General features: G+C 53.6%; 7 protein-coding genes across 7 annotated transcripts; 5 read left to right on the top strand and 2 right to left on the bottom strand.

The window, feature by feature from the left end:
- The first annotated feature begins 41 nt into the window (after nt 1-41).
- On the top strand, nt 42-1,829 carry BU25DRAFT_371118 (histidyl-tRNA synthetase). Its single transcript, XM_033703974.1, has 3 exons — nt 42-288; nt 356-894; nt 953-1,829. Exons 1-3 carry the CDS (start codon nt 63-65, stop codon nt 1,769-1,771), a joined length of 1,584 nt encoding a protein of 527 aa, XP_033560133.1. The 5' UTR covers nt 42-62; the 3' UTR covers nt 1,772-1,829.
- A 207-nt stretch (nt 1,830-2,036) lies between these two features.
- BU25DRAFT_492482 (uncharacterized protein) lies at nt 2,037-3,053 on the bottom strand (the record flags this gene model as incomplete). Its single annotated transcript, XM_033711645.1, has 4 exons — nt 2,037-2,463; nt 2,531-2,709; nt 2,771-2,822; nt 2,883-3,053. The coding sequence occupies 4 exons, from the start codon at nt 3,051-3,053 to the stop codon at nt 2,419-2,421; spliced, it is 447 nt and encodes a 148-aa protein (XP_033560132.1). The 3' UTR covers nt 2,037-2,418.
- A 199-nt stretch (nt 3,054-3,252) lies between these two features.
- On the top strand, nt 3,253-5,458 carry BU25DRAFT_492481 (zf-DHHC-domain-containing protein). Its single transcript, XM_033711644.1, has 3 exons — nt 3,253-4,414; nt 4,467-4,575; nt 4,623-5,458. The coding sequence occupies exons 1-3, from the start codon at nt 3,477-3,479 to the stop codon at nt 5,424-5,426; spliced, it is 1,851 nt and encodes a 616-aa protein (XP_033560131.1). The 5' UTR covers nt 3,253-3,476; the 3' UTR covers nt 5,427-5,458.
- A 317-nt stretch (nt 5,459-5,775) lies between these two features.
- On the top strand, nt 5,776-8,692 carry BU25DRAFT_412184 (SET domain-containing protein). Its single transcript, XM_033706737.1, has 4 exons — nt 5,776-7,053; nt 7,101-7,471; nt 7,517-7,716; nt 7,765-8,692. The coding sequence occupies exons 1-4, from the start codon at nt 6,000-6,002 to the stop codon at nt 8,651-8,653; spliced, it is 2,514 nt and encodes an 837-aa protein (XP_033560130.1). The 5' UTR covers nt 5,776-5,999; the 3' UTR covers nt 8,654-8,692.
- Nucleotides 8,693-10,081: 1,389 nt separating this feature from the next.
- Nucleotides 10,082-11,882, top strand: BU25DRAFT_396030 (cat eye syndrome critical region protein 5 precursor; the record flags this gene model as incomplete). Its single annotated transcript, XM_033704813.1, has 4 exons — nt 10,082-10,194; nt 10,248-10,263; nt 10,316-10,587; nt 10,643-11,882. 4 exons carry the CDS (start codon nt 10,082-10,084, stop codon nt 11,415-11,417), a joined length of 1,176 nt encoding a protein of 391 aa, XP_033560129.1. The 3' UTR covers nt 11,418-11,882.
- A 625-nt stretch (nt 11,883-12,507) lies between these two features.
- On the top strand, nt 12,508-14,667 carry BU25DRAFT_344775 (uncharacterized protein; the record flags this gene model as incomplete). The annotated part of the gene is made up of 3 exons (XM_033703011.1): nt 12,508-12,814; nt 13,055-13,593; nt 13,933-14,667. Coding segments are annotated over 3 exons (1,581 nt in total), but the record flags the coding sequence as incomplete, so codon positions are not given.
- A 744-nt stretch (nt 14,668-15,411) lies between these two features.
- BU25DRAFT_344896 (uncharacterized protein) lies at nt 15,412-16,199 on the bottom strand (the record flags this gene model as incomplete). Its single annotated transcript, XM_033703018.1, has 2 exons — nt 15,412-15,933; nt 15,996-16,199. 2 exons carry the CDS (start codon nt 16,197-16,199, stop codon nt 15,412-15,414), a joined length of 726 nt encoding a protein of 241 aa, XP_033560127.1.
- Between the last annotated feature and the right edge of the window lie 29 nt (nt 16,200-16,228).

Below are 16,228 nucleotides of genomic sequence, written 5' to 3'. Positions count from 1 at the left end.
TCTCCAACTTTCCCTTGCATTGACGCGCTTGCCCTTTTCCCTGTTGAGTCACTTTCTTGCTCATGCGGCTCTTCCCACCCCACTTCGCCTGCCCCGCGCTCCTCCAAAACATCCCGCGACACACAATTGTTCGGAGTAAAATTGCTCTCTTTACTGCGCCAGCTCGCCCTTTCCAACCCCGCCGCATATACAGCGACCAATCTTCGATTGGCGCCATTGATGACGACATGGGCAAAGACGACAAGTCCAAGAATTTCAACTTGAAGGTGCCAAAGGGCACGCGAGACTGTACGCCGTACCCTATGCTTTCCCTCTGCGCCATCTGGACTGGACCAAGTTGTGCTGATACTGCCAGGGACTGGTGAGGATGCCGCACTCCGTGATCGTCTTTTCGAGACAGTAACCACCGTATTCAAGCGCCACGGCGCCACGACCCTTGACACACCTGTTTTCGAGCTGAAAGAAATCCTCAGTGGTAAATACGGAGAGGACTCGAAGCTCATCTACGACCTCCAAGATCAAGGAGGAGAACTATGCTCGCTGCGATATGACTTGACGGTTCCGCTTGCACGATGGCTTGCCATGAACCCCAGCGTTCAAAGCTTCAAGCGCTACCAGATCGCAAAGGTCTACCGTCGTGACCAGCCTGCCATGACAAAAGGCCGCATGAGGGAGTTCTACCAATGCGATTTTGACATCGCTGGCGCATACGATGCCATGATCCCCGATGCCGAAGTTCTCAAGATTGTAAACGATGTCTTCAAGGCCCTTGGCTGGGAATCCTACACCATCAAGATGAACCACCGTAAAATCCTGGACGGTATGTTCAAAGCCGCTGGTGTGAAAGAAGATCTGATACGACCGATCAGTTCTGCTGTGGACAAATTGGACAAGGTAGGGATATTCGTGAGAGACAGTCATGCGAAACAGTCCATTCGCTAATTCTTTTCAGCTACCCTGGGCAGAAGTGAAGCAAGAGATGGAGACGAAGGGTCTATCCGCAGACATTGCAGACAAGATCGGCGAGTGGGTACAGCGCAAGGGTGGAGACGACATCATCGAGTTCCTCAAGTCAGACCCTGTGCTCTCGCAAAATGAGGATGTAAAGAAGGGTATCCAGGATATGGAGCTGCTGTTCAACTACCTGGACGCTTTCGATGCCCGGAGTCATGTGTCATTCGACTTGTCACTCGCCAGAGGCCTAGACTACTACACTGGTTTGATTTACGAGGTCGTCACCGAGGGTTCCGCTTCCCAAGGGAAGGGTAAGCAACAAGAGATCGGCGTCGGCAGCGTCGCAGCGGGTGGTCGTTACGACGGACTAGTGGGCATGTTCAGTGGCAAGCCTATTCCGTGTGTGGGTATTTCCTTTGGCATCGACCGTATCATCAGCATCATCAAAGCTCGAGGGGAATCGACGCAACGCGCAAAAGATGTCGATGTCTTTGTCATGGCGTTTGGCGGCAAGGGCTTCACAGGCATGTTGACAGAACGCATGCAAGTTGCCCAAGAGTTATGGGCTTCTGATGTCAAGACGGAATTCTCGTACAAACTTAAGCCAAAGCTACCGCAACAGTTCAAACAGGCGGAGTCGGCTGGTGTGCCACTTGCGGTCATCTTGGGAGAAGAGGAATTGAAAGCAGGTCAGGTCAAGATCAAGGTCATGGGTATCACTGATGAGAACAACCCAGAGAAGGATGGTGTGCTGGTTGACAGGAAAGACATGGTGGCTGAAATCCGCAAACGGTTGCCCAGTGCTAACGGCGTATAAGTTTATGCTCGGCAACGGCACCAAAACAAAAAAGCATAAGATACCCATAGACATTGATGCCCTCGGCATGTTCATACCGAGGCTTAACCATGCAGTTTCCATGTGTGTAGTCTCCAACTGTGATGACAAGCACAAATGCTGAATCTCGTCATTGTCCTCAAATGCTGAGAATCGTCATTCTGAGTGTCGGCCCTCACGTCGCATTGATTGATTGATCGATTGATTGGGTTAACGTCTTATCTGAGTCTAAGACTATGGAAGACGAGAGGGCAGTAGCTCCTCTGGTAATGCAAAGATTTAGTTACAAGAGGTTGAGTTTAATGAGAGTACAAGGGATGGTGAGGGCTCAGGCCCAAAAGGCCCTCACGTCACATTCTATGCTACAATTTGATGGCCTATCGTTATCATCATTAAACCTGATATCTATCAGCGCCGAACGGATGGCACAGGAGTCTCTGCATGATTTCTGAGCTTTACAGGTCCAAGCTAGGATCACAACCGAGGATGCATGTTTTTGTAAGTCTTCTTCGATTTCCGCTACATGATTTATGTACAGTCGACGTCTAGATGAAAAGGTGTCCAGGCATTGGTGTCTGCTCTTCTCAGGCAATTGTAGGGGATTTGGGCATCGGCTGACAGATAGCTGCTTAGTAGCCGTCCTTGCCCCACTTGTTGTATGCGTCGTGGAGCTCCTGTTAGCATTTCGTTAACCAATGCCTGCACAGATATAGTAATTATGATGACAAATGGCTGACATACCTTGGGGAGTGTCACGTTGGGGATGACGACCACGTTCAGGGCCGAAGGAGCGTCCTTCTTGACGCTGGTATCACCACCGGGGTGGTACTGGTATGGGCTGGAACCGCCCGACTTCCAGGGCTCGCTGTGTTCGGCCTTGGAAACGGTTCGCTCAGACGAAGCGCTGGTGGGCGAGCGGGCTGCACGAGTTCAGCATGGAGTTGCACAGTCGCGCGTCGTTTGACTAGCTGGGGAGCTTACAGAAGTGCCAGCCTGCGAGTCCGAAGACACCGCTCATGATGGCCAGGAGCACCTGTGCAACTCAATTAGCCTTCAATTGCGTCCCCTGGTATGGCAGATGCTCGTCGCATACATAGAGCTCGGGGTCGCGCTTCGCTCCGGTCTTGAGAGCGTCCTTGCCGGCCTGCCTCTCGGCGTGTCCAGAGTCAGAGGCCGGGGCGCTGCTGGCCCAGCGGCGGGCAGGAGCGGCAGCGCGGAGGCGCGGGGCAGCGCGGAAGGCTGAGCGGGCGGCGATGGAGGACATGTTTGCGTCGGTGTGGGTGGGCGTCGACGGGGGTTGCGGAGAGAATGCGTGGTGGACTGGCGGGACGTCAAAGCTGGGTGTCGAACCACTCGAGCCAAGCTTTCCGCGTGCGTCACCAAAACGGATTAGGCCCTTGCTACAGCAGCAACAGCATGGATTATGAGGCTGAGCTCGGACCGACCCCTTTCAACACCGCAATCACAACCTTTCTTCTTGCAAGGTTGCCAACGAGCGCCCTTACAGCGCCACAGAGCCGCTCGCCCTGCGCGCCTTCCCTTCCCGTCGCTCCCTCGCACCTTCCACTCGCCGTTTCGCCGTTTCGCCGTTCCGCCGTTCCGCGCCTTCCCTTCGCCATCTCGCGCCTTCCTCCATCGATGTCATGAAGATTTCAGCCACGACCCTGACTACCACCACGCTCCGCCCATGACGACGATCGAACAGAAGCGCAGCTCGACGGGCAGCCGCGTGCTGGGCATGACTGGCCCGGTTGGCGAGCCCTCACTGCCGCCTTCGCGCCCATCCTCCATCGCGACCGCGCATTCGGGCAGCCAGGGACGATGGTCGCAGCCCACAGCGCCGCGACGGGGAGGTGGCATGAGTGTCGCAGGCAGCTTGGGACAAAGTCGCCCAACGACGGCTGCGAGTAGGACTCATGTTCCGCTGGCTGCCCACGGCTTCTTTCGACCCATGAGCTCGCAACGGCTCCAGCAACAGCGCAATCAGCGGCCAACCTCCTTCCTCGGCCACAGCTCTCTTCATGCCGACAACGTGCGCGACTCGACCGCCAGTTCGTACCGCCAGAGTGCTGGCTCCACGCAGGCAATGCGCGGCCAGCCTACCCTAGGCCTTCATCACGAGCTGGACCAGCCTCCGCCATCCCGCGGAACCGACATCACAGACCGAGACATGCCCGACCGCACGACCGCAAACACAACCCCTACAAGAGCCGAGACTGTGCGCAGTCGGGATGAGAGCATCACGCCTCTCCAGCGGCCCCGACCCCAGCACCTGAACCTCGCTAATACGCACAACAACGATGCTGGCAAGCTCCCCACGCCAGGGAAGTCCCCTCGTTCCTTCCGTTCTAGCTTCATGCTGCCCAGCCGCGACGGTCGGTCTGCTCAGATGCGCGTTCACCAAGGTCACGAGAAGCTCACTTCCGCGGAATCGTCTCCCAGACTCGTCCAGAGAGAATCTACCAAGCAAGCTGTGAGGAGAGAGCTTGGCAAGAACTATCAGTATTTCTCCGGCAACACGGCTTTTTGTTGGGGTGGACGATTGCAAAACACGCGCGACAGGCCTGTGAACATTGCAACTGCGATCATGATCATACTGCCAGCCGCCCTCTTCTTCGGATTCTCGTACGTTCACCTCTCACCAGCCGTGTTTTTGATCCAGCTGACAAATATGCAGTGCGCCATGGTTATGGCTTAATGTTTCTCCATCGATACCCATTCTCTTTGCTTATCTGTTTCTAATATCCGTCTCTTCGTTCGTCCATGCATCTGCTTCTGACCCCGGCGTAAGTATCAGATTAGACCTTTTCCTGCTCAACGCTAAACTTCTCAGATTCTACCTCGTAATCTACACCCCTTTGCACCCACTAATCCTGATGAAGATCCTCTGAATCTCGGTCCACCAACGACTGAATGGACAATGGTTGTTTCGGCAACTGGCACAAATGCAGCAATGGAGGTTCCGACCAAGTACTGCAAAAGCTGTAACATCTGGCGTCCACCACGTGCGCACCATTGCCGCATCTGTGACAACTGTGTCGAAACTCAAGATCACCACTGCGTCTGGCTCAACAACTGCGTGGGCCGTCGTAACTATCGCTACTTTTTCGTTTTCGTTTGCGCCACAACTTTGCTTGGAATTTTCCTACTAGGAGCAAGTCTGGCACACATTTTAATCTGGCGTGCGAGAAACGCTGCTTCCTTCGGTCAAGCAATAAACCGTTGGCGAGTTCCATTTGCAATGTCCATCTATGGACTATTGGCCTGGGCATACCCTTTCAGCCTCGGCATATATCATCTATTCCTGGTCGGCAGGGGCGAGACCACCCGCGAGTATCTGAACTCTCACAAGTTCATGAAGAAGGACAGGCACAGGCCTTTCACACAAGGTTCACTTATCAAGAACTGGATTGCCGTTTTGCAACGCCCACGCCCCCCGACCTACCTGCATTTCAAGAAAGAGTACGAAGAGGGAGATCAAAGGTTCCACCCTCGCAAAGGCAAGCGCACGGCGCCTTTGACCGCTGAGCAGCAGGGCGGAGGATTAGAAATGCAAGATGTTAGTAGCAACCAGGGTTTCCAAGGGCCGACCGGAAGAGCGCTTCGAAGCTCGCCTGGCACGAACGCCGTGCAGTGAGTGATAAGCTTACTCTTGTATATGTAGTTAATGAATCAATTGATGTCCACATCAAGGTGACAGCCGTTCTTCTGATTGCCCCCAGTGTATCGTAGGTATGTGCACACTGTTGAAACGTGCAGCAGAATGAGTGAAATCAGACCGTGCAAGCATGTCCATGACAGGCTTGCCATTAAGAGAGGTCGACCTTAATTCATATGGAAAGTCTTTTGGCGCCCCTCAGCTAACGAGACGGAATGCGTCGGTGGTGACACTGGCGGATCTGAGTAGCCTAATTGGCTGGCTGACTAGCTTGATGTTTACCTGGATTGGTTCACACGCCTCCTCCGACCAACCCTCAACTCGCTATCGACCTCACTCCGTGTCGCTATGTCGGTCGCGTCTGCACGCACCTTTGTGCAGGCCTGATTGACCCATCTGCACCTTCTTGGATGTGCATGCGCGCCTGCCATCCGTGTACTTTGGCACTATTGCTCCGCTTGTGCCTGTGAGACCGACCTCCTTTGCGCGTCACTGCCTTGCCCTGCAACGAAACACTTGCCACACGACCCGCAAGGCGACCCTTCGATGACCATGGCTGAGCGAGACGGCTCGCCCTTGTCCACATCGTCCATGCTGTCAAACAACGCGGTCCAGCACACCAGCGCCCGCGCCACGTCCAGCGCGTCGCCGCCCATCTCGACACCGCCCACGAGTCTCGACGACGGCGCCAGCGTCATGTCCGAGATAACGAAGCTAGAACAGACGACGGAACTGTACGAAGAGGCCTCGGCCACTCCACTAGCTGACGCGCAGGACAGCACGCCACTTCCCGCGCACGACACGTCAAACAGTGAGGGTCGCCGACCGTCTCGAAGTTCGCGCAAGTCTGTTATCACGTACAATGTACAGATCCTCGCCGGAACCGCGATTCACACACCCACCAAATATCTCGAGAAGCACCATACAAATGTCCTGCACGGCTCCCTCGAGGAACTGGCCACCAAGAGCAACGACACGCCAGCGAAGAAGAGGACACCCAAGCCAAAAGTCAACGCGACCGGTGCCATTGACTCTGCAGAGGAACAGCTCGCTGCTGAGACCGCTCAAGCTCTGCGTCGACGTACCTCTTCGCGTGGCACAGATCTTCGCAAGGAGGCTCTGCGCAATCTTACTGGGGTCGGTGAGGCTGTGGCAACCTCGCTTGCAGGCGGCAAGTCTTTCGTCTCGAAAGGTCTCCGAAGAAGTGCGTCAGATTCTCATCTGAAGTCTGCTACATCTTCTGCGAGTCCTTCATCGTCGAGACGCCCACGAACTACAACAGATACCGCCGACGAGGACGATACAGACGCCACCTCAGAGCAGAAGGAATACCTGAAACCTAAAACCAAAGCCTGGCTGAAGCAGGGCCTGTACGTTGGTCAACATCGCGACTTCGACGCTCGCTTGTCAGAAACACAGAATCGCGCGAAGAAGAGGTCTAGGATGAAGAAGGAAAGCGGCGTGCTTCCTCTCCCTATGTTCGCCGGTGGTCGTCTGCTGAACGAAGACCCTCGACACGTGTATCGACACTTTAAACTCCCCTTTGACACGTATAATCCCCTACCTAGGAAAGTCAAAGTGGATGGTTGGGTCAAACTTTCTAAAAGTATGGTTCATCCCTTCTTCCTTGAGCATTCTCTAACATTGCCATAGACCGATTCATTGGTGACGCGTCTGCGTTATGGAAGCGTGACAAGCAAGATTCATCTCAATGCTACTGTGATCCTGAGGATGGATGTGGAGAGGCCTGCCACAATCGCATCATGGCGTATGAATGCGACAGCACGAACTGTAGACTCACACCAGAGGAATGTGGGAATCGCCCGTTTGCAGAGCTCAAGCGACGGGGCAAAGGAAATGGCTATGATTATGGCGTTGAAGTTATGGAGACTGAAGGGCGTGGGTACGGGGTTCGCGCAATGAGGACCTTCCAGCCTCATCAGATCATCGTCGAATATGCTGGTGAGATCATCACTCAATCTGAGTGTGAGAGGCGCATGAAGCAGATCTACAAAAAAGACAAGGTAAGACAAATAGGCTGCACTGCAACCCAGGCTAACATGGATCAGTGTTACTATCTTATGAGCTTCGACAACAAGATGATCATCGATGCTACTCGAGGTACTATCGCACGATTCGTAAACCACTCCTGCGAGCCCAATTGCGAAATGATCAAGTGGACTTTTGGCGGAGAGCCAAGAATGGCCCTGTTTGCCGGTTCCCGCGGAGTCATGACCGGCGAGGAGCTGACGTACGATTACAACTTTGAGTAAGTTGATCGATATACTAGAGGTATTAGCTTTCTAATTCTTTGAAGCCCGTTCTCCCAGAAGAACATACAAGAATGTCGCTGCGGTACCGAGTCTTGCCGTGGTGTTCTTGGTCCAAAGCCAAAGAAGCCGGTAGAGGAGAGGTCCATCGCTTCTGCTTTCATTGCCGGAACAAAGCGCAAGCTTCAAGATTTCCTCGGTTCGGGGCGCGCGAGATCAGAAAGTAACGCCGACTCTCCCAAGAAGCGGAAGATCTACATGGGAAACTCTGCGACTACAAAGGTCAAAAATCTGGACGCCGCGACGAAGGCCGCTCACGAACAAGCCGAAGTCGACGCAGCTGAGCACTCTAGGCAGATCGCCTCTCGCGAGGACCGCGCTTTGAAGCGTTCCTCCGCTTTGACTGCGTCGAAACGGTTGCGTCCAACTATAATGAGGCGCACAGTCAAGGGTTCGCTCAAGTCGACAAGAACCACTACTGTCAGCCTGCAGCGAAAGGTGGTAAAACCTGGCGCTCTGAAAGCCGTTAACAAGTCTGCGCGTATGCACGCCGCCGCGCGACGTATAAATTCAGCAATGAACGGCAGGAAAGGCCTGGCACCCTCCAAAAGACCGAGTACCCCTACATCAGATTCGGATGTTAAAGATGACGATTCTGATGAAGATACGTCTCCCAACATTACGCCAGCGTCATTACGTAGTGCGTCGAAGGATGGCAGAAAGCGTGTCTTCAACTTCGATTCAGACTCACAGGCCACGCCCCCTCGATTGAACGCGAAACGTGGCGAAGCAACGCGTGCCACTGCCGTAAACAAAATCAGATCCACACAACAGAAGCTCGCTTCCACCCCACGAAGTTTGCATGACACTGGTGCGGGTGTGAAGAAATCATTCCACCCCGCACAAAGCAGGCCACGGACCATGAGAGGCAGGTGAGTTCAACATGCTTCTAGAGGGATTTAATCCCGAGTCGGCAAGACGTTGACTTTTGGGTTCAGGTTTCTTCCCAAAGCTGAACGCTAAATATCAAGGGTCTCGAGCACCACTATGCTCCTCCATGGTAAAGCCCGCATTGGCGGATAGTGGCTGTGTGTCTAGCATGTTCGTTTCTGTGAGCGTGCACGGTTGCTTGTTGACCTTGTCATCGCAAGGAGTTTTGCACTTTCCCAATACAACCTGTCTCACGAATATAATCTGTCTCGCTTCTCCTAAATAAACGCTCAGTTGTGCCATCGGTCGACCCAAGACACCGACGTAGCTTCTGTATTTCACGGTCTAAATCGGATGAGTAAGTTGTGGGTTCGTCTCTACTGGGTACAGAGGCAATTCCCGTAAGCCAACGGTGGTGGAATTTGTTATAACATTGAATATCACGCGACGAACGCTTCATAACGAGCACAACACGTAGGTCTTGCGAACGTTACGTCATGTCAATGGTCAGGCTTCAAGGTTTCACGATCAAGCGGCAATATGAGAGAGAGTCATGGGTTTTGACAAGCTCTATGGAAGGACCCCATCCCATTCAGGGACTGAAGGGGGTATCCCCAGTTCAGAACGATTTACGTTGTGAACACCGTAACGTAAGGAGCGGATCGAAGAATCAACCGCGATGTCGACCAAAGTTACTCAGGTGACTTGAATGTACGAACGGATTGTAAGGACTCTCTGATTGCGACCAGCCCTTACTACGCCTGGAACATGGTGACCTTCCAATGGAACATTCGATGATCTTGGTGGCTCAGGCTTATTGGTTTGTAGCGCGTCGGGTTTGTTGTTCAACGTCCTGAACAGAGTTTGAGTAGGTACACGTATCTCGGTTGTGCGGAGTTGGATCTATATGCCCTCAAGACAAATGCGACTAGAGTTAGGCCAGTTGTCTGTCATGTTGAGCCTTCGTGAGGCTGGAATCATGCGATGACTTTCCCGACATGTTCAAAATGCATCTCCGCAATTCCGTGTGTAGCATGGAGTCTATTTGAGACAAAGCACTGTCAGTGGCTCGTCCGCAAAATCTACATCAGTCTTGATGGAAGTAGTGTCTAGATTATGCACAGGGAAGCAGAGTTGTCTAAGCCTCAGTCTGTTCTCAACCGTCAGCCATCCACGCTGGGGACTGATAAGACCTGTCGAACAGCGTTTAGCAAAAGAAATTACCTACCTACTTGTGGTCGTCGACAGATGTCACAGTCGGTCTTAGATCATCACGATCTTTGGTACTTCTCTGGGTCAGGTTGTATGTACTTACCGACCGACCGTACGTTGTGAGTGGTAGTGAGCTAATCGGTAGCGTGGTCCAAGCGCAGACAGACCCAATCTCCAAGCTGTGTACAGAATAGAACATGCCATTGATTTCCCGTCAACAAAATGGTACTCCGCACTTTGACCCCGCATATAGCAAGGTTGCCGCTGCGCAGGAGTCTTCAGACAGCTGCTCCTGCCGCCTCCTATCGTGTTCCTGAGTTCGCGTTCGCTTTTGAGTAAGGAAGGCACGTTGCCAAGCTTGAGAAAAGAGCTCCGCTAACGGTTGCAGCATCGACGGTGTTTTGGTATACACGCTCTCTTCGATGCGAACAAGGGACATGCTGATTCAGGAACCAGGTTCGAAGTTCGGACGCACTACCACGCGCTCACCAATCGCTCTCGTATCTTCAGGCACAGCGTATACCGTTCATCCTACTCACCAATGGTGGCGGCAAGCACGAGTCCGAACGAGTGGCTGACCTGAGCCGTAAACTAGGTGTGCCTCTCGACACTAGCATGTTTGTGCAGAGCCACACTCCTTTCGCCGATATGGATCAATATAAAGACAAGACTGTCATGGTGGTTGGAGGGGTTGAGGACAAGTGCAGACAGGTTGCGGAAGCGTACGGGTAAGTTCACCCCTGGCAGATACTTTCATTGGATTTTTGTGCTGAGCTTGTGTAGGTTCAAGACGGTCGTTACGCCCGGTGATATCCTAGCCGCCTATCCGGACGTCTGGCCTTTCTCACAGCAGTTGTTGCCTTACTACAAAACGTTTACACGGCCTCTCCCGGCCCCAATCGATCCTACTTCGCCATCCACTTCCCTTCGTATTGATGCGATATTCGTATACAACGATCCTCGCGACTGGGGACTTGACGCTCAAATTATCCAGGATGTCCTGCTCTCTGAGCGTGGAATTCTTGGTACGCTTTCTTCTAAGAACGGAAATGCGGCTTTGCCAAACAAGGGCTATCAACAGAATGGACAACCGAATCTCTACTTCTCCAATCCCGATCTCCTGTGGGCCGCGAAGTACCACTTGCCTAGGCTAGGTCAAGGCGGCTTCCGTGAGGCGCTGGAAGGCATTTGGGCGGCAATTACTGGCGGCGAGCGGGAAGGTGTTCAACTTCAAAAGGTTGTCATGGGCAAACCTTACAGGCCCACATATGAGTTTGCCGAGAAGCGACTAATTGCACATCGGGGCGACCTCCTGCAGGGAAACCATGACAAGCTCGGAGCTTTGAAGCGCGTATACATGGTTGGCGACAACCCTGCAAGCGACATAGCAGGCGGCAACAACTATGTAAGTCCCTACGGGACTGATTGGGCCAGCATACTAGTCAAGACTGGCGTTTATGTAGAAGGCTCACCGCCGGCCGTCCAGCCTCGGCAAATCGTAGGCGATGTGTGGGATGCGGTAAGTTGGGCTGCTGCGCAAGAAGGCTGGACAGGATGAGTGATGCACGATCTCGACTCTGTACCCTCAGTCTCCTGCCGCCTCAAGGCATCACCTGTTTTGCCTGCAGAGACCGCCATGACATCAGAATAATTGCAGGTAGCGTTCTAGCTGCGCGAGTGCTACGGAAGCCGAAACCTCGGAGAGTACTCTGACACAAGAGTCGAACATACAACTTTGTGAAGATTCGTGGATGGAATGGTTGTTGGGCTGGCCTTGTACTTTGGCTTTGTCGATAGCGACCAGTGGGGACATGTGCTCTGACCGTACCATCGTCCGAAGCCCGTTAGATTGAGTCAATCTGGAGATTGTCTCTGGCCATCTAGCAATCAGTTTGTCAAGTGCTGTATGCATCGGTCCAGGTCTCGGGTTCAGAACAGCTCTCCGTTGCCTGTCTTATCGTTCATTCAAAGGTAAGTATTGGCTCTTCAATATATCTCTAGGATTTTTTTTTTCTGTTATAAGAGCACTGCAAGCAATACTAAGCATCTTCTCATATCGAAACCTTTGATCTTCGCTCATTTCGTTTTCCGGTCTGTTCATTCATCTCTTCTGTGAATGCCTGCTTGTGGTGTGGCGTCATCTGAATTTCAACAACATCTGGAGATAGCACCATGCTGCTAGTGATTGCTGCATCGCAGATGCGTCGTTCTGAGGTTAGAAAGCGGCCAAGTTTTACTCTCCCAGTAGACATGTGACCTTGTTGCTTCCTATGGTCGACGCCAATGTTCACCGTCACTTCCTCACCGGCTGCACTTGCCTTGGCCAGGGTCTGCCTTGTAGTACGTTCTCCAAGCTTCACCACAACTTGCTCCATCGTCGCTCGCATTCTTTGTTTCGCCCAAGTCAATTACATCGCGCGCGTTGCTTCCTGGTTCGTGGCTGCAAGCTGGCGATCAAATCGAAAGCTCGCGGTGGCCGGCGCAGTAAGTCTTCACCTTTCAGCCGCTGCAGACTCCTTCTCCTTCCTTGAATCAGTCGCTATGGCGTGACATTCCTCATCGTTAAGCATGTCACAGGTCGCCGTAGCGCTACTGCTGCGTGTACTGCAACAGGACGGCTGCCCAGAGGCACTCCGCGATTTGACGATAAGCATTCCCACTCGCATATTCAGATTGTGCCTCGAACCGACCACCAAATAGCCGCATCTAGTTCTTACAGCTTCTCACATCAACACCCAATCAAGAATTCCGCCGGCCTTCCGGTAGACCAGCAAGATCGAGCTGAAAAGATGGCTTACCGCCCACACCAAGACGATGAGTTCGAGGATGATCAAACTGATCATGGTAGCGTTTTTTTGGCCGGTATCATCAAGCTACAGCCAGGTCGCAGGAAGAGAAACAAAACTTGGCGACCGATGCATGCGAGTGATCTTGGAGAGCCTGGCAGCGTCGATGGTGGCTCCAGCTTTCACTCCGATGATACGGAAGGCATTCACGGCGCTACCGTCGACTCCGACCTACAGTACACATTTGACAGATCTCACACAAGAACTTCCGTACTTTCGCAACCTCTATCCGCTCGGGGCTACCCAAGCAACATGTACGACGCTACGAACGATGTCGAAAACCTTGCAGCATTCCCTCAAGCTGGTAATGGTCGCAATCTTCAAGGCGAGGCACACTATACCGTGGGAGGGGCTCGCGTACATCTCTTTGGCAGCCTGCCTGACCCAATCCGGCTCAGTGAGCAGATGGGCAAGTTTGACGGGCAAGTGGTGTTTATTGGCCACCCCAACCGAGATATCTCAGCTCATCAGTGGTCATCGTCATCGTTCCAATGGGTGAATATTGGACGGTACTCCCACTCTCGAGGTAAGGTGGAAGGGTCACTGGCCTCGGATCGTCTTCGAGGTATTGATGAGCCCCACGATACACTTGAGTATTTCAAGCTGGCTGCTGAGAATCGTCAGACGCTCATCATCGAGAATGGGCGTTCAAAGGACAACACCACAACAGCGGGACGCGCGCTGCATGTGGGCACGGATATCGTCGCGTCGACTCAGACCTACACAGATACCTCAACGAAGGGCTTTCGAGCTGCTGCCACCACACAAAGCGAAACGAGATCATCCATACCTTCGACAGCACGCGTCCCATTCGCTAAAGACGTTCTGGAAGACCCGTTTGTTGCAGCGATCAATGCCTTCTCATCACAGTTTACAGATGGCAATCAAGTGCAAGATACCTTGATAAGCTCGACAGGATCATTGGATCTTACTTACCGATTTCCTACCAAGGCAACCGCAAACCCACCCCCGACTATTGGGCCTGAAACTTTTGGGCCAAAGAGCACAGGGAGCTCGACTCTCAATTTCTCGTTCGCACCTACACTGCAAGAAGTTGCATTTGGTGAAGAGGCTGCAACTCAACGTGGGATCACTTCTGCAAACATTGAACGATCTCAACAGCTTCCTTCAAGTGCATCTCAGAAGCCTTTCCATGACCGCCCCCGACTTTCGAGTAATGCCGAAGAGCCGCGATTGACCTTACCAGTGCACGAAGGTGTCGCTCAGCGCACTGCAGTTTTCAACTCTACTACTCGATATGCTGTATCAACACGTTCAGCCGTTCCTGCCACCTACACAACATCGAGTCTCAGTGCGACTGCTATGCCTTACGCTAACGCAACTACAGCAGCTGCAGATTCTGATGCATCTGAGTCCAATGCCAGTACCGTCAACGCCGCAACGGTTGGGTTACACTACAGCGATCCAGATGGCTTGCGGAGAACCCAGCAATACGAGGTTGCAAATGGATTGAACCAGCAGGCCCCAACTCCACAAAGCTTCAAAGGTCCCTTCTTTACTGAGTCCAAGCCGACCACTCACGACCCTACAGTGGCGTTGTCGGTACGCGTTGGTGAGGAAGAGAAGCTTGTGAATTGGTTTCGCGACGGTCATCGACCTGCACGCCAGAAAGAGTATACCAAGTCTCTCATCGCAGCGGCGGCTGCCAGCGATAAGACCCGGAATTTTGGAGCGGTCGGTGAGGTATCTGCTAAGCAAGAGAGAGGGCCTTACGCCAATACTGCCCCCTTTGTACGTTTGTACGAAAATCTCTCTGAATATGTGGAGGAGTACCGCAATGGAAGCGGCCAGTCGTACTTCACGCGACGATGGAAACCTGCGGTTCAACAGCTTCGAGAACTGGGATCCGACAACAGTACTAGCTACTTCAGCAAGGGAAGTACTCAACCGTCTTGGTCGAGAGCAGCACTGCTAAGACCTTTAGAACGTATGTGGAGCTGAGTGTGGTCTGCGAGTGGCTTGACTCCTCGCCAGGGTACATTTGTGAGGCTTTGTAGTGCCCCCGATGTAGGCTCGAGGCGGAGGAGGGCGATACGAGTGTGGAGTGTGGGCGTGTCGTTTGAGCAGCTGCAACCACAGGGCGGGATACTGTAATGGCGGTCTTCCTCGTCCAGCAATCTCCGGCCTTGCAGCAGACGAAAATCAGTTCTGTTCTCTTAGACAAGCCTACATCCAGGTGCTCACCATAAGCGCTCGTAACAAGGAACAGATCAGTAATGAACACTGGCATTATTTTGTTGATTCTGTGAACTCCTTGTTCTGTTGGTTCTGCAAACCCTCTTCTCGGACGAGCCGTCCGTCAGAGCCATCTTCGATGTATCTCTCCTGCTCACATCTTGAGTGTGTCTGATCGCACCTCCAAGCCTATGGCCACGAATGCTCACACATACACAAGCACGTACCTTTCAATCACGAGCGGCAAGCAACTACTTCTGTCATGCTGCCAGAGTTCGGTCGAGCCATTATCGAGAGGCCGAGGGAGCGATGATGTCGATCGCTGGCTGGCGAACGACGTACTCCACTTGTTGCCTGCGCGCCTGATACCGGCCATGGCATAGCTCAATGTCCGCTGGCGCACACGCCAGGACTTTTGTCTCGCGCGTTGAAACTTCCCCTCGCACCAACATGTTCCTCGGCTCCCAGAATCGCGCTTCACTATCCCACTTGGAAAAACGAGCGAGTCCTTCAGAGGCTCTTCAAAACATCAGCAGCCAGCTTCCGCTGCCCACTCTCCCCAAGCGCCTTCTGATCGACCTCCTGAATCCCCCTGCCTACCGCCAACGTCGTCCTCACGTTCCCGCCATCCACATGCACAAGCCCGTTCCTGCCCACCGTGATCTCGAACCCAACCTTTGCACCCACTACATCGAGCAGCGCCAGCTCGCTCTTCGGCGCAAGCAACCTCCTCGCCATGCCCAGACTGATCTTGAACAACATGCCGCCCTTGAGCGGACCGAGTCCCTCGCCTTTCCCGGTCGATGGGTCGACGCAGGTCAGCTCTGGCGGCTGGTCTTTGCCGGCGCTGGCGACGCGGCAGTAGACGAGCGAGTTGGGAGGGAGCTGGGGGCGGGTTTTCTTGGTGGCGCCTTCGAAGGCTAGGTGCGGGAGGGCGGCGGGCGGCGTTTCGGGGGTGAGCAGGCAGTTGAAGTTCTCAGCTGCTGAGCCGTTGACCGTGGCTATGACGAGGTCGCCGGCGAAGGGCGTGTACTGTGGCGGGTGTCAGCTTGCATGTTCGCGTAGACCTCGAAGACCTGTGGGGCTTGGCGTACCCGGCCGCTGTTGTACTCGACCAGCGCGGCATTCTTCCTGTTGTCGGTCACGAGCGTGCCGGCGACGGTGGTGGTGACGGTGTTTGGTGGGATGTGTCGGAGGCCAGGGCCCAGGGTGAGCGTTTTCTTCTTGCCGGTGCCTGTCGGCAGCGCGTCTTGTGCTACGACATCGCCGGGCAGGACGACTGTGAGTGCCGAGGCCATGGCGGTCGCAAGCTGGCAAGCTGGGTGTG

The sequence above is a fragment of the Macroventuria anomochaeta genome (genome assembly GCF_010093625.1).
Source record: "Macroventuria anomochaeta strain CBS 525.71 unplaced genomic scaffold BU25scaffold_23, whole genome shotgun sequence".
In the NCBI taxonomy this organism is placed as follows: Eukaryota; Fungi; Ascomycota; class Dothideomycetes; order Pleosporales; family Didymellaceae; genus Macroventuria; species Macroventuria anomochaeta.
Note: the sequence above shows the minus strand (reverse complement) of the source record. Positions and strands in the feature narration are given on the sequence as shown.